The following is a 15,616-nucleotide window of genomic DNA, read 5'->3' on the forward strand; positions in this document are numbered from 1 at the left end:
GTAGTAAAGCGTCATGAAAGATAGTATTTTATTGGAGAGGGAGCGCTTACAAAGCAGAGCAGAATGATGCATTGTGTGTGTGTGAATTAGTAGGTTCAATTTGCCTTGTTTTGGTTATCTCTTGCTCTAAGGTTGGAAATGAGTCGACCATAATACATTTGGGTAATTGTATTTACAAAGTATAAGCATGTGATTCCTGGAGTCGTTAGTAAGTGGTATATTACTACTCAAACATACTAATTACATTGTCAAGCAGGTATACACAGGCAGTTAACTGTTCTCAGGTCTCAGACTGGACTTGGAGTTTTAGGGTATACAATGATGCAGAACCAGAACTGGTAGTTTGAAAGAAGATTTCAGTTAAAATAGGTATGTCTTGGGATAACTCAGAAGGATACTGTTACTTGAGAATATTATATATATATATATATATATATATATATATATATATATATATATTTATATATATATATATATATATATATATACATATATACATGCTATAAACTAAAGTATCAGTGTCTTTCTACTACTGCAATTGGCTACACTTTAGTCTTCCATACGCGTATTTTAACATATTTACAACGCCAAAGGCGTTAGTTTCGCGTATAGATCCATAAATTAATGATGTAACATTTCCAGTGACGTCATAAACTGAAAGTTTTTCCAGTCAGCTGTTGACGTTGTCAGAAATTGACCAGGGCGTCGTACCTGACCTCAAGTCAGGTGTCCCTTGGTCCCAGAGAACTGGACGAGTACAGCATTGCGACACTTTCTTTTCGGGGCGGAAGTCTTTTCGTCACCTCTGTGACGCGTTATTTATCCTGCCATTCTAGGATCGAGCTGTTTTTCGTTACTGTGCCATGGACACTAAGTGTTATGAAAAGAGAGGAAGGAAACGACGAAAGATGGTAGAAGGTTTTTAGGTATGACGAGTTTTGGGGCAGGAACGAAGTTCGGAAGGGTTTTGATCAAAATCATTTTTGTTACATAGAATCGGATCGCCCACTTGCTCTGTAGATATCTTCGCCTCCTTAGCAGAAGGAGTTTTAACTTGAATCATTGAATGGCCGTCGAAAATCCTGCCGTCCTCATTCTGGTAGGATTTCCGGTCGATTAGGATTTGTTTTCATTTCGAAGGTGCGTCTTTCTTGAGTTTGTTTGTTTATATTTGCCGTGGGGAGTTTCTCTTACGAATCTATTCTTTCTTGCTTGTCACGTCAGTCATTTTCTGGGGGAGTTTTTGTTTATCGTACACGTTTCATTCTCCGTCCTGACTTTATTGTTTAAATTTAAATTTCTGTCGTTGTGTAATCTGGTGTCGTTTGCAGCTTTTGAACTGAGTTTCCTTGAATGTGATTTATATTTCCTGTCGAGTGTCATACTCGGTGCGTTGAGTTGAAAGTTGGTTGCCCTCACGAAGGTGCAGTTATTTTGAATGTGAATAAGTCACGTGCAAAATGAATAATTTTGTTTACATATTGTTTCCAGTAATTCTCCACTCTCGCCACTAATCTTAATCTGGTAATTTTTATGATGTCACAACCATGAGTATTATCACATTTTCAGTATTGTCGAAACACTATAATTCGTATCTCGTTGGATTTTCAGGTCAAGCAGAGTCACTGCAATAGAAACTTTTTCTTTTATTTTCTTCTTCTTAGTGTCTCAATAAATTGGCAAGTCAGACAGTCACTGAGGTTTATTTACTATTTTCGTGTGACCCTTTTTCAGCAAGTAGTCAGGTCAGTCAGTTAATCAGTCAAACAGAGACGCGTGTTTTTAAAGGACCTTGTTTTTACAGGACCCTGTTTTTAAAGGACCTTGGTGTTATAGGATCCTGTTGTTTTTAAAGGACCTTGGTTTTATAGGACTCTGTTTTTAAAGGACTTTGGTTTTATAGGATTTTTTTAAAAGACCCTGTTTTTAAAGGACGTTGGTATTACAGGACTGTTTTTAAAAGGACGTTGGTGTTACAGGACCTTGTTTTTAAAGGACGTTGGTGTTATAGGATCCTGTTTTTAAAGGACTTTGGTCTTATAGGATCCTGTTGTTTTTAAAGGACCTCGTTTTTAATGGGCACGAACTTGGCCACTTAGGGAAGCATTACTTCGATTTATTTTTTCTTTCCTCCTCGAGAACCCTTAATTAGTGTCCCCTGTCTCACTGTCCTCCCAAAGCCCCCATGTCGACGGAGCCCCTGTTGACGATCCCGTGCATCTCGATGTAGTGGGTCTCGGGCATAGAGTCCCTGATGCCCGTGGTGGCCTTGATCTTCTCGTCGATCAGCGTCAGGGAGGTCTCGTTCGCGTACACCCGCTCCTTCGGCGGGACCGCGCCCTTCACCCTCTCGTGAGGACGTGCTCGCAGGGGGACGCCCTTCGGGATGTCGTACTCGTTGCCCACGGCTAGCGACGGTGCCTGCTGTTGCTCGGAGGGGGGTTTTGGGGGCGGGTCCAGGCAGTCGCCCAAGGTCGCGGCGTTCATCTTCTGCCGGAGGCGCGATAGGGTGTCCTCGTCGAACTCCTCGTAGATGTGGTGGCTGGCGTCTGGGGCGTGGCTGACCTTGTCCATGCTCAGCAGCTGTGGGGTCAGAGGAACAGAAAGGGTGGCCTTAGGATTTTGGGACTGAATGCTATATAAACAGGAACTTTAAGATTCAAGGGACAACCAGTCAGTGTCTGTTGAAGGAAAAATAAAAATTGTAACATTGCAAGGCCACCAAAGGGGTCGACCCATTGACTAGAAAGTCAAGCTTCCAAAGAATATTATGGTGTTCATTAGGAAGAAATTAGACGGGGTGAAGGGAAATACATAAAGAAGAGAACCCACGTATTCAACAAAATTGATTAATAAATTAACAAATAGATAATGTATTAATGAAGTTCGAATTGCACGACTTCCTCTGAAGGGAGGCTGTTCTCTCAGTTCAGCGTGTTACATAAGAGAAATAATGGAGTGAATAAAGAGAATAAGCAATAAAGCCAGGGAAGAGTGAGAAATCTCTACTTGCTTTCGTTTTCCCACAATTCTCCCGTTCTCGGAGTTTAGCGGTGTCACTGTCCTCTGATTACGCAATGGTGTCGTCATTTGTTTTCGTCAAAGGAAGTGTTTTGAGAGATAACGATTCTACAACGCGTCGGTGGCACCTTTCGCCATCCATCCTGACGCGAAACTAATGATCAAATTCAAATCGCCAATATGTTTTATTTCTGAGGTTGAACGCGAGATTCACTTATTGTTAGTAGTAGTAGTAATAGTATTAGTAGTGGGGGAAATGTCCCTGGAACGGTTCCTCAAGATAACGAATAACGCGTTGGAGTGTATAATTTAAATGGGCCCAGGAAAAAAAATATATAGCGTTGCTTGCCAAGGTCATTCATGTCATTTTAATTTAGTTATTCGTGTTCCCGCTTTCGTATCATCTGTTGTTTTCGAAGCTGCATAGCAACGAGTGTATCGTGTTGAATCGTTCTTTGAATGATTGTTATCTTGACGAACTCTTACTTTTCCGAATTTTTGTAACGGTGTGAGGGCACTGGATATACTAGTATACAGTAAAGTACAACCCTCTAAATTCTTATCTCATTTCGTAAAACGCGAAAACAAGGCAAGCAGGAAAGAAAACAAAGACCAGGCGTGGGACGTGTGACTTTCCCGTCGCCTCCGAACGGAGACTGTCGTCAATTTATTAAGATTTAAAACAAGGCGAACACTCACATGACTTAATGTGGGTGAGAGAAAAAAAAAGGCGCGCAAAATGTCACGTAATGCTCACTACGGGGCCCCCGCCCCCTCTCCTCTAAACCAATCAGCTTCCAGCTCGTCGGAAATCCGCGATTTTAATTGGTTGGAAGGAAACGGAACGCTAGTGATATGAGACTTTTCGCAATGTTTTCTCTCTCTCTCTCTCTCTCTCTCTCTCTCTCTCTCTTCACACTGCTCTGTTGTTCAAGGGACTGTTTTTATTAAGTCGGTATGTTTGTTTGTTTACAACCGGGTTAGCTATGTTGGTTGTCTCACGTCATTCGCTCGTATGCATTCTCTCTCTCTCTCTCTCTCTCTCTCTCTCGTATATATATATATTATATAATATATATATATATATATATATAATATTATATATATTATAATATCATTATATCGATTTGAAAATTTATACATATAATATAATTGTATAAAAGTAGTATAAAGTTGGGTGAACAGATCCATATGAGTGAATGGGAATTAGACCTATGTGGAGACTTCTCACCAACTAGACCTATGTAGAGACGCCAAATACCCATAATTGAGAAGTCTCCTACCTTTAACGCGTCACTCTCCTCCCAATACAACATTCTCCCACAAATTCACTCGAAACCTACCAGCGATTTGGGCAGTTCTGGCACTGGAGGGGGCTCGTCGTACCCGTGGCGACTTGGCCTCCTGAAGACGAGGTACAACACCCACCCCGCGAGCACCAGAAGGAAGCAGGCCCCCAGGATGCCCCCCAGGAGGAGGGGCTGGCCTGCAACCGACACGGGGGCGTTGTGGATGATCGATTGGGCGGCGCAGTCGAACAGGAAGTCGGCGCCCCCCTCGACCGAGATCTGGAAGATTTGAGAGAGAGCAGGTCTTTAGTTAATGTGAAATAGGCCTAGTGTTCAAATACAAGAGCGTGAAATAGGCCTAGTCATGTTCAGGCTGGAAAAAAGGCGTCTATTCTTTAGACTGAAAATGCAGCTCGGTGTTCAGGCTAAGAAATGAGGTTTCATGATCAGGCTGTAAAGACGAGAATCAGTTTCCAGGCTGGAAAAGAGGTCCAAACTTCAGTCTAGCCCTTGGGTACTACCTCACTTGCTACGGAGGTTCTTTGCGGCGTCCCTTAGGCCCCCCAGCTGCGACCCTTTTCATTCCTTTCACCGTACTTCTTCCATTCACATTCTCTTTCTCCCATCTTGCTATTCACCTTTCAAACCTCTTGACTCTCAAGTTTCCCTTTCAGCGCTTGGCCCATGGCCGAAATTCCATATTCCGTCCCATGGATACATTGTGTTCAGTAGTGTGCTTTAGTGAGGTCATCGCGATGATACTCGGAGTGTTGCTTTCTGGCCATCCGTAATTTTGCAGAATGTAGCCTTAGTTTTAAAAAAGCTTTAGAGTTTTCCCTCTGAAGCTATTGTAGAAACTGAAAGGTTTTCATAGAGGAAGTTGTGCATTGCAGTTTTTTTTTTATAAGCAGACTTGTCATTTAGTTTTGTTTTATAAGCAGACTTGTAATTTAGTTTTGTTTTATAAGCAGACTTGTAATTTTTTTTTTAAATCAAACCAATATGTTCGACGAACAAACTATGTTTCTTTTATGATATGATTTGAGTGATAATAAAAAGAAATACACTTCTACTAATTTCCTCACCTGAAAATCCTTCCTTTGGGGGTTAATTGGTGTGCACTATAGCATTACCTAAGGTTCCTTAGGCCCTTAACTGCAACCCCTACCATTTCTTTGACTGTACCTCCTTTCATATTCTCTCTCCACCATCTTACCTTCCACCCTCTCGTGACAATTGATTCGTAGTGCAACTACTCTGAGGTTTTCCTCGAGTTACAATTTACTGTCAGTTGACCTTTCATTGCTGAATGACCTCATCACAGTGGGTCCCAGCGCTTGGGCTTTGGCCTAAATCCTGCATGATTCTATCTGATCTAATCTATATATCTATCGATATACTATCTATCTCACCTGAAATCCTGAGTAGGAGTGCGTCCGCCACCACCGCTTGGTGATCAAAGGGCGCGTCTGGTTTCCCACCGTCACCTGCAGTGCCAACTTGTCACGCCCCAGGCTGAACAGACTCGGGTTCACCTGATGTTTGTAATACTTGACGTGGAACTCGTGCCACTGGTCGGGCGCCGTTGGCGAGGCCTCCTCCAGCATCGCTCTGGTGATGTCCAGGGCGTCCTCGTAGAGATAAGGCGGCTGGACGTTCATCGCGTTGTCGATCAGCATTTTGAAGACGATCCTCTGGAAGTCCTCCCTCGGCCTCAGGAGGAATCCGTAGGAGTCCGTCCGGATCTCCTTCACGACTTTGACTTCCGTCCCTCCTCCTCCTCCTCCTCCTCCTCCTCCTCCTCCTTCGACGGTGACCTCCGAGCACTGGATGTGACCTGCCATGCGATGGATCTCCCTTTTGGCAAGTCTCCTCTCGCCGGCGGGGCGTTCTGGAAGGACTCCTCTGGCGATGTCGAGTGGCACATCGTGGGTCCCACCGCAGGCTACTGGCTCAACGACAAAGCCAAGCACGAAACAGAAGGCGCTGACGGAGATGAACGCAACACTAGTACTAGTCATTCTGGCCTGAGGAAGTTGGTTGACCTCGTCAAGGGCAGACTTGAGCAAACGGCACACTAACTAAAGCAGGTCAGCAGTCCAGGCTGGAGCTTCAAAATGCCCTGGATTTGATTTGCCCGCTGGGTGGGAGCGTCTCTGTCTCCCAAACGACGAAGACTGAGCAGGGAGCCTTGGTGGGACCTGGCATTCGTCTTCCCGTGCGAAGGATGTGAGTCACCGAGTGGCACTTGCGACTGTGACCTCAGCCCAACAATTGACGCAAACAAAGGGTGTAGGCTATGCTGTTTATTTATTTTTTTTTTTTTTTTTCCGAGAATCTGGTTCGTTCAAGGTGCTTTAGCATTCGGCATGTTCACGAATCTACCGCCTTTCTTTTATTGTTCAAGAATCTACCGCTTAGCTTTTAAGGCCAAATTCGTCGGCGAATTTCGAGAATGAAAAGTCGCTTGTGATGAACTAGCTGAAACGAGCCCAACTTGTTTTTATAGAGTGATGCGTGAGTGACATTTGGGGGCAAGTCAATCGTAATTGGGAGTGATATTTGAGAGAGAGAGAGAGAGAGAGACTGAAGACGTTTTTGAAATATCTTTTTCCTTTGTATTTCTCAGTAAATCCGCCTGAATACCGTCTTTACAGAGATTATGAAGCTTTGCAAAACTCTCTCTCTCTCTCTCTCTCTCTCTCTCTCTCTCTCTCTCTCTCTCTCTCTCTCTCTCTCTGACCTTCTCAGGTTACGCCGTCGACCTTAGGGCATGGGCAGGGGGTATGGTCCCCAGCTGGCCTGATTGGTATCACTTTAGTTTAGTACTTGATTTCAAAATCGACACGATTGCTTTTATTTTTATTTTTATATATTTTTAAATTTTATTGAATTGTAAGCATTTCTTTACATGTTCCCATTCTGGATTTTTTATGCTTTTATTTATATTTTTATTTATTGATTTGTAACCTTTTCTTTGCATTTTCCCATTCAGGCTTTTTTCTTGCTTTTATTTATATTTTTTACTTTTTTATTTGATTGAATTGTAACCATTTCTTTACATTTTCTCTGGCTGTTTTATTGTTTTATTGATATTTAATATTTTTTAAAATTTTATTGATTGGTAACCATTTCTTTTAATTTTCCCATTCTCGTTTTTTTATTATTATTACTGTTCTGCTATTTCTGTTTTTATTTTCATATTTGTGGACTTAATATTCGTCTTTGTCTTATTTTTTTGAGTGTTTAAAGTTTCTGACATATTCTCGTCGGCGTTGTTGTTGTTGTTGTTATTCTTGCTGTTGTTATTTGTTGGGGGGGGGGGTTAAGGAAAGGTCTATGGAAGATCCTATAAAGGTCCGAAAAAGGTGTTACGCGATGAGTTCAAGATACAGGAATTTGATGATATGATATTGATGATTTATTTATTAGAATAAAAATGTAAGAAAATTAATAATATGCGTGTTAAACACTTCAAAACAGTTATTTCTAATGAAATATAGCGTATTTATTTCATTGCCCAGATTTTAGCATGTTTTAATATTTTTCCTTTTATATTATTTTCCAAATTTTTTATATTTGCCATTTTTCACATTTTCCATTTTTACTATATTCCCAATTATATTTTTCCCATTTTTAACATTTTTATTCCCCATTTTTTTATATTATTTTTCCAAAATTTTACTATTTTCCCACCCCACTTTTTTTTGTATTTTTTCACATTTTTAATACTTTTCCATATTTATAATATTTTTCCACATTTTGTATAATTGCCAAATTTTTACATTATTTTTCCAGTTTTAATATTTTTCCCAATTTTTAAATATTATTCTTCCACATTTTTAATATTTTTCAAGTTTTAATATTTTTTTCACATTTTAAATATTTTTCCACTTAATATTTTTCAAGTTTTAATATTTTTCTCACATTTTAAATATTATTTTTCCACATTTTTAATATTTTTCAACAGTTTTATTTTTCACACACAATTTTTTAAATATTATTTTTTTTCACCTTTTAGTATTTTTCCACATTTTTAACATTCTTCCCAATTATGATATTATTTTTACTATTTTAATGGTGTCTTCCTTGACCAGATGTTTAGATGACATTGGCTGTTTATAATATTAAAATGTGTAATCTGACCACCCCCGCCCCCACCCCTTATATTCCCTCCCGCCCACCAACAGCTTGATGAATGAACTGCAAGAGTAACTGTAGAAGAGAGAGAGAGAGAGAGAGAGGGAGGGAGGTTGGCTCAGGGTAAAGGAACAACTACGGTCACTCACTGCCCCTGTCATAATTTCATGGTTTCATTTCTGGTAACCGTTTTCTTTATTTTTATATTAATTATTACTCATTCTCTCCAAGAATCTTTTCCTTCCGTTCCTTAAATTGGAATTTCATTACAAATACAACAAGGACTATTGTTCTGTCTTTTGGGGGAATAAGTCAGGAAGGGACCGTGTCCTTGTACCAATTTTTTGGCTGGTGACCCACTCTCTCTCTCTCTCTCTCTCTCTCTCTCTCTCTCTCTCTCTCTCTCTCTCTCTCTCGGAAAGTTTATTATCGTGTTTTTGAACTCATAATGGTAAAGGTTTTTTTGTGTAATGCATAAACCTTGGTCTGAATTGTTTAAATATCTGTTGACACCTATAAAGTATAGGCCTACTGTTACTTGCTTTTGTGTGTGTGAATTTCAATTTACAATGGGCCAGTTGATTTCATTATGGATTATTACGGTGTGATATTTCTTTGGGGGGAAATAGCAATACAGAACCCGTCCTAATCCCCATTAGAACACTAGCTTTCGATACCGAAAAATACGTGATTTATTGCAATTACTCTTTATTTTTTCATTACTATTCGTTGTTGTTCTTGTCGGTAAAATCTGGGTAAAAGATACAACGCGCTAACAAGCTTACGTATAGAATAGACGGACAGAGTAGGTTATTAACGGTGAAACTATCAAAACCAAATATCTTTTTCATCTTCAGTCAGACCTAAAAATGATTCATGTTTCGAAGGATCGTAAAACTAGGCTTGTTTTGTACGCGCCACCTACTCCGGGGCGCTAGTACTAAACATGGCGGAAGCTCCTGGGGACGCCGTGTTTAGTGCGAGATATCACTTATTAATATACAATTTGTCGACCACACTATACAGAAATGAGTATACATGATACTTTGATCCCCAAGGAGCTATGTTAGTACTGAACACCGCGTCCCAAGGAGCTTCAGCCATGTAATTTAGTACTAAGGTCTATCGAATTTTATTTGTGTAGAGTAAACTCATTATTAAAGAGTCAAGTAAAATCAGACTTGGACCGAGTTCATGATGTTTTAAATGTGACATAACGAAACCATCGCCAATTATGCGAATGTAAGACTGGGAATTTCGAGTGAATTCAACCATTCGTGTAATGAGGCCTTAGCACAAGTTCTGATTAAACCCTGCGCATGCGTCGAAGCTACAGTAGGGTTGAGTGTAATGGTAAGTGTTGTCATTTTATCTTTAATGTACTTCGTCTTTCCGTTCTGTGGTTGTAATGCAGGTTCTTTATTCTGATAGTGACGTGACTCAGTACGTAAGTGACCTGTTGACTTTAGTCATATCCTGTACCGAGTGTTTTGTCTCGGTGGTCACTCTTGAGAGAGCATCGGTCTACTTTTTACTCGGTCTAATGCAGCTTGCAATGTATGTAAGTTATATAATGTAACCCTTTACTGGTGTCGAAAAAGTTAAGTATATCTCAGTTTTATCAGACCGCTGAGCTGATTAACAGCTCTCCTAGGGCTGGCCCGAAGGATTAGATATTTTTACGTGGCTAGGAACCAGTTGGTCATCTAGCAACGGGACCTGCAGCTTATTGTGGGATCCGAACCACATTATATCGAGAAATTAATTTCTATCACCAGAAGTAAATTAATCTGTTTCCTTGTTGGTAGAGCCGAGAATCGAACTTCGGGCCACCGGATTGGTAGCCAAGTGCGAAAACCACCCGTTCAACGCGGAACTTTTACTGGTGTCAAGTAGCTTTTCACGTTACATGTATTTTTTGTATTTATATTTGTTTGTATGTATAACCTCTTAAGGAATGCGTAGTTGGATGCTCTCTCTCTCTCTCTCTCTCCTCTCTCAATATTAAAATGTACAAGCTCCGTACTTGAACAACGTATTTTTATGCTCTCTCTCTCTCTCTCTCTCTCTCCCTACTCTCGGTCTCTCTCCTCTCTCTCTTCTGTCCGTCTCTCATTCTCTCTCTCCTCGTCTCCTTCTGTGAACCGAGAATACCAAATTGTATCTTAATATCGCCCTTATAACTTCGGCTAACACTTAGTGGCTCCTATGCATCACACATCCGCTGATGACTATACTACACATGGCGTCGTCACTCGTAAACGCTTCTTAGAATTTGCCGCAGCTCACTGCTGCGAGCAGGTGTTTTTTATTTTTATTTTTCATTTTTATTTTGCGAAGCGTGAACTTTGCTCTTAAAGCACGAATTCTCTCTCTCTCTCTCTCTCTCTCTCTCTCTCTCTCTCTCTCTCTCTCTCTCTCTTTAAAGCATTACAGAAGGAAAACTTCGAGAAATTGATGCGTGAAGATGGGAAATGGTTAAGAACGGTCAGCAGGTACTAGGCCTAGTTGAAGGTGTTGGCGTTTGTATAAAAGGGTAGAATTGAATGTTAGCTTTTTTTTTCGCGTCTTTTAACGTATATGTTGGGAGTGATTTGATATATTTCCATCTTAAAGAAAAGGGGGAAAAAATGAGCATTTGCTGTTAAAACGGGAAAGAAATAATTTGCTGCACAGAATCGCCGTCCACCATTGAGATCTCTCCGTTTGCAACAATTCGCCTTTTTGTTATTTTCCCGCTATTCATTTATTTTTTTTAAATAACGTATTTAAGCCTGATATTGTAGAATAATAACTACTAAGAATTTCTTTTTACCTGCACGGATGATTTGCCCTAAGAACAAATTCTGTCCCAAGCGGATATTATATATATATATATATATACAAAATCTTGGTTTGCTAGTGAAGGGTATACGTACAATTACAGAGGTCAAAGTTCAACCGTTCCCAAAAAGGGGCTCATAATGTTAGCCAGATAATCTGATGATCATATGCTCCCGCTCCACCCAAGCCTGCAATGAGTGTCTAAACTCATACTGTTGTGAGTTTAGGCGACTGGTAATCCTCTTATTCTTAGCTTGATCTCTGGTAGGGGTTGCTGTTTTTAAGGAGCCTCTACGGCAATTTCATTGTGGAGCAGGTCCTTTCATAATTGATTTTGGCAGACATATTGGGAAGGTTGTCTTTCCCGACTCCCGCCTCTCCTTATTTATCTAAGCATTGGAAAAAGCCATACTTATATACATAAGCTTGGAAGAAGCCCTACTTATATATCTAGGCTTGGAAGAAGCACTACTTATACATCTCGGCTTGGAAGAAGCCTTACTTATATATCTAGGCATTGTAAGAAGCTCTACTTATATATCTATGTTTGGAAGAAGCCCTACTTATATATCTAGGCATTGGAAGAACCTCTACTTATATATCTATGTTTGGAAGAAGCCCTACTTATATATCTAGGCTTGGAAGAAGCCTTACTTATATATCTAGGCATTGGAAGAACCTCTACTTATATATCTATGTTTGGAAGAAGCCCTACTTATATATCTAGGCTTGGAAGAAGCCCTACTTATATATCTAGGCATTGGAAGAAGCCCTACTTATATATCTAGGCTTGGAAGAAGCCCTACTTATATTATATATATATATATATATATATATATATATATATATATATATATATATATAATATATCTAGGCTTTGGAAGAAGCCCTACTTATATATATAGGCTTGGAAGATGCCCTACTTATATATTTCGGCATTGGAACAAGTATTACTTATATACCTTGGCTTGAAAAAAGCACGGATTTTGGCTCGCTCGATTCCCCCCCCCCCCCCCCTTTCTCTCTCTCTCTCTCTCTCTCTCTCTCTCTCTCTCTCTCTCTCTCTCCTCCCATCACTATGTTATGAGATTACTGGTATTTGCTTTAGGATAGTATGCCGTGAGGATTTTTTTAAACTGAATACTAAAAGACCTTCCATTTTGGAATTAACTATTTGAAACATTTTCTTGTATGTATTAAACTGATTATATTAAGTTATATTGTCAACAAATAGGGCTTAAGTGGACTTAAGCAGTGTGGGTATGTAATCACATTGGGCATATCACTGGGGGTCTGGTGTCATCAAGATTCAAGATGGTGAACTTGTGTACAGGACAATATATAGTATATATAGTGACCCCACTCTTGTTGTCCTAGCTGACAGTGTGCCAAACCTTTTTATTTATTCCTGTCTCTTTTGCAGAAAATAATCGTTTTTTTGACTTCGATTTCAGTTTCAGTTTCAGCCATTTGCCCTATGACTTTTTAATGTAATGCTAATTATTATCTAGTTATAATTTCTGACTCTGCAGGTCGAATAAATGTCTTATCTTTATCAGGTGTTAAGTCTCTCTCTCTCTCTCTCGAAATATTTTATAGTGGTCCAATATTAGTTTTCTGTCGTTTTCTGTGATAAGGATGGGTTTCGTTTTCTGTATGGGTAACTATATGATTTCCTCATACTTTCCTGTCTGTGTCCAAGAGTTATTCAGTTTTAAAGGCAGTCGGTAATGAATTTTACCTATTAGTACTAGTTGTTGTGGGCCTTTGTTATTTTAGAGACTAACTGTACATTTTTTTTGATTCTTGGCCTTTGTGTAAGGGATATATTTGTCTCATCTTTGAAGTGGTTTTCATTAAAGTTAACCGTAGGCTGCAGAATTTGTGTATTTATTCATTTATATATTTATTTATATTCTCGGTCACTTTACTGCCGTTATGGGGAGGCCAGCTTCGAAGGTAGTACTAGTTGCTGTTTATGTTTTAAGTATTGGCATTGATATTCCGACTATGCATGTGTTGCGTTGCATATTGTTTTGTCGTCATTATTTTGGGTCTGCTTTAGTTATATGACCATACGACAATTCTTCACTCTTACCTGTAGGTAGAGGGAAAGATGGTGTTTTAGTATTGGATGTAATATTCCGTTCTCGTCGCCGAGTTCCGGGATGAAGGGCGATAATAAAGCAATATCTTCTTGCTGGTGTTTATTGGCTTAAACTACATTGAAGAAGGCGGGTAGTTGAATATACAAAATACAATAAGCGTATATAATAGAATCATAACAAACATATGAGCATCGAAGCTCTATACACAATAAGGAATCATATCCTGCATACATGAGGTAGAATTTATAAGATCGAAGCCTCTGTATCGGACTCGATACTAACATAATAATACTTGGTTATACTTATAACATTTACGCATTATGCAACATAGTGCAATAGCTCTGAACTGAACGTGTCTGCGGAGCTAAGATTTCCCGCGCTCGTTACATAACGTCTTGCATACAATAACAGTCTCCTCCCCCTTCACCTGTGAACTAAGAAACAACTGTTCCTCACATTTACAAATCTAATCTTTCAGGAGGTTTTCCTCTACTCATTCTGTTAGGGAGTACTATAGGTGTGTTCTGAGCTGTTGCATGATTTTGAACATCTTGGTGAGCAGTTTGCACATCTGAGTTATGTAAGTCTGAGGTATTTGAAACTTGTACTTCTGTATTATTTGTACCAAATGACTGCAACTGAACAACATGACGTTTTACAATCTTTCCACCGACATTAACATCATAATGTAAATTACCTATCTTCCTGACAATTTCTCCTTGTACCCATCTTTTTTTCGGTGTATTGTATGACCTTACCATGACATAACCTGAAGGAGCGAAATGTCTTACATTGGGAGCTTACTTACTTGATCATAACCTTTCTGTTCTAACTGGACTCTGCAAGCTTGGATACATTAGATCTAACTTATTCCTGATCCTCCTCCCCATCAACAAATAAGATGGTGTTACACCCGTAGTATTATGCACGGTTGTTCTATAGGATAATAGGAACTTTGCAATGTGAGATGCTACATTACCAGAATTTGCTTGTCTACAAACTTCATATTATGTTTGGAAAGTTTGAACAAATCTTTCTGCTTCACCATTCGTGGATGGATGATAAGTTGCTGATAATGTATGTTGTATACCATTTACATTCAGAAATTCCTTAAACTCCTGTGAAGTAAACTGTGGGCCATTGTCTGTCACTATTCTTTCTGGCAAACCATGCGTTGCAAAGATTTGCATGAGTGATCTTATAGTTGCTACCGATGAAGTTGTTTGCATTGGTATAACTTCTGGCCACTTACTATATGCATCTACATATATTAGATATGAGTATCCTAAAAATGGACCTGCAAAATCTACATGTACACGTTTGCCACGGGTATCTGGGTAATTCCCATGGGTGCATTCGTTGTTAGTTTTGGATTATTTTGTGTAATGCACAATTCATACACTTCTTAACCAAATTTTCAATGTCCCTATCAACACCTGGCCACCAAACATAAGTTCTAGCAATTGCCTTTGACCTGACAATACCTTGGTGGTCTGCATGTATTTCTGATAGAACTCTATTCCTTAATGCATTTGGAATCACTACTCTTGATCCTCTCAAAATACATTCTTGCTGTTACACTCAATTCATTCCAAAACTTTCTTTATATGGTTACAATTAGCATCTTCTGCACAAATATCTCTGCCGGTTATTAGACTCTGCACTACTTTTGAAAGTACTGGGTCTTTCTTTGTACTTGTGCTATTTCCTTAGCTGTAATAGGTAAATTATATGCAGAAATCAAAAGAATACTTTCCTCATATTGCTCTGGTGCTTTGTCTACAGGCAATCTCGACAAAGCGTCTGCATTACCCATCTTAGATGTTGTCTATATTCTATTGTTGTAATCATATGCCGCTAATATGATTGCCCAACGTTGTAGTCTTGCAGCTACTAACGTCGGTAAACTTGCCTTTGGACCTAAAATCATCAATAATGGTTTGTGGTCTGTAACTAATGTGAACCTTTTCCTGCCATACAGATACATATGGAACTTTTTCACTCCATACACTAGTGCTAATGCTTCCTTTTCTATTTGTGAGTAATTTCTCTCTGCTTTGTTCAATACCCTAGAGGCAAAAGCTATTGGTTTTTCTGTACCTCTTGGCATTACATGTGCTAGTACTGCACCTAATCCTATGTTTGAGGCGTCACAAACCAACTTTACTGGCAAATCCATTTGATAATGTACTAAGAATTGATGATGTCACTTCTGCTTTGATCTTTCAAAAGCAT

General features: G+C 39.4%; 2 protein-coding genes across 4 annotated transcripts in view; one reads left to right on the plus strand and one right to left on the minus strand.

Moving 5' to 3' along the window:
• LOC135205791 (phosphatidylcholine:ceramide cholinephosphotransferase 1-like) overlaps positions 1-15,616 on the plus strand; it is a 384,192-nt gene that overhangs the window by 186,472 nt on the left and 182,104 nt on the right. The gene's annotated exons all lie outside the window — the stretch shown is intronic.
• LOC135205790 (uncharacterized) lies at positions 154-6,547 on the minus strand. Its single transcript, XM_064236929.1, has 3 exons — positions 5,723-6,547; positions 4,365-4,589; positions 154-2,583 (listed from the first exon to the last, which is right to left on the minus strand). The coding sequence occupies exons 1-3, from the start codon at positions 6,329-6,331 to the stop codon at positions 2,164-2,166; spliced, it is 1,254 nt and encodes a 417-aa protein (XP_064092999.1). The 5' UTR covers positions 6,332-6,547; the 3' UTR covers positions 154-2,163.

The sequence above is a fragment of the Macrobrachium nipponense genome, chromosome 24 (genome assembly GCF_015104395.2).
Source record: "Macrobrachium nipponense isolate FS-2020 chromosome 24, ASM1510439v2, whole genome shotgun sequence".
Lineage (NCBI taxonomy): Eukaryota > Metazoa > Arthropoda > Malacostraca > Decapoda > Palaemonidae > Macrobrachium > Macrobrachium nipponense.

Coding starts and splice junctions, on each gene's coding strand:
- LOC135205790 (XM_064236929.1), bottom strand. CDS start 6,331: ATGACTAGTACTAGTGTTGCGTTCATCTCCGTCAGCGCCTTCTGTTTC. Junction 4,590..5,722: donor ACTCCTACTCAGGATTTCAG/GTGAGATAGATA, acceptor CAAATCTTCCAG/ATCTCGGTCGAGGGGGGCGC. Junction 2,584..4,364: donor CAGAACTGCCCAAATCGCTG/GTAGGTTTCGAG, acceptor CTGACCCCACAG/CTGCTGAGCATGGACAAGGT.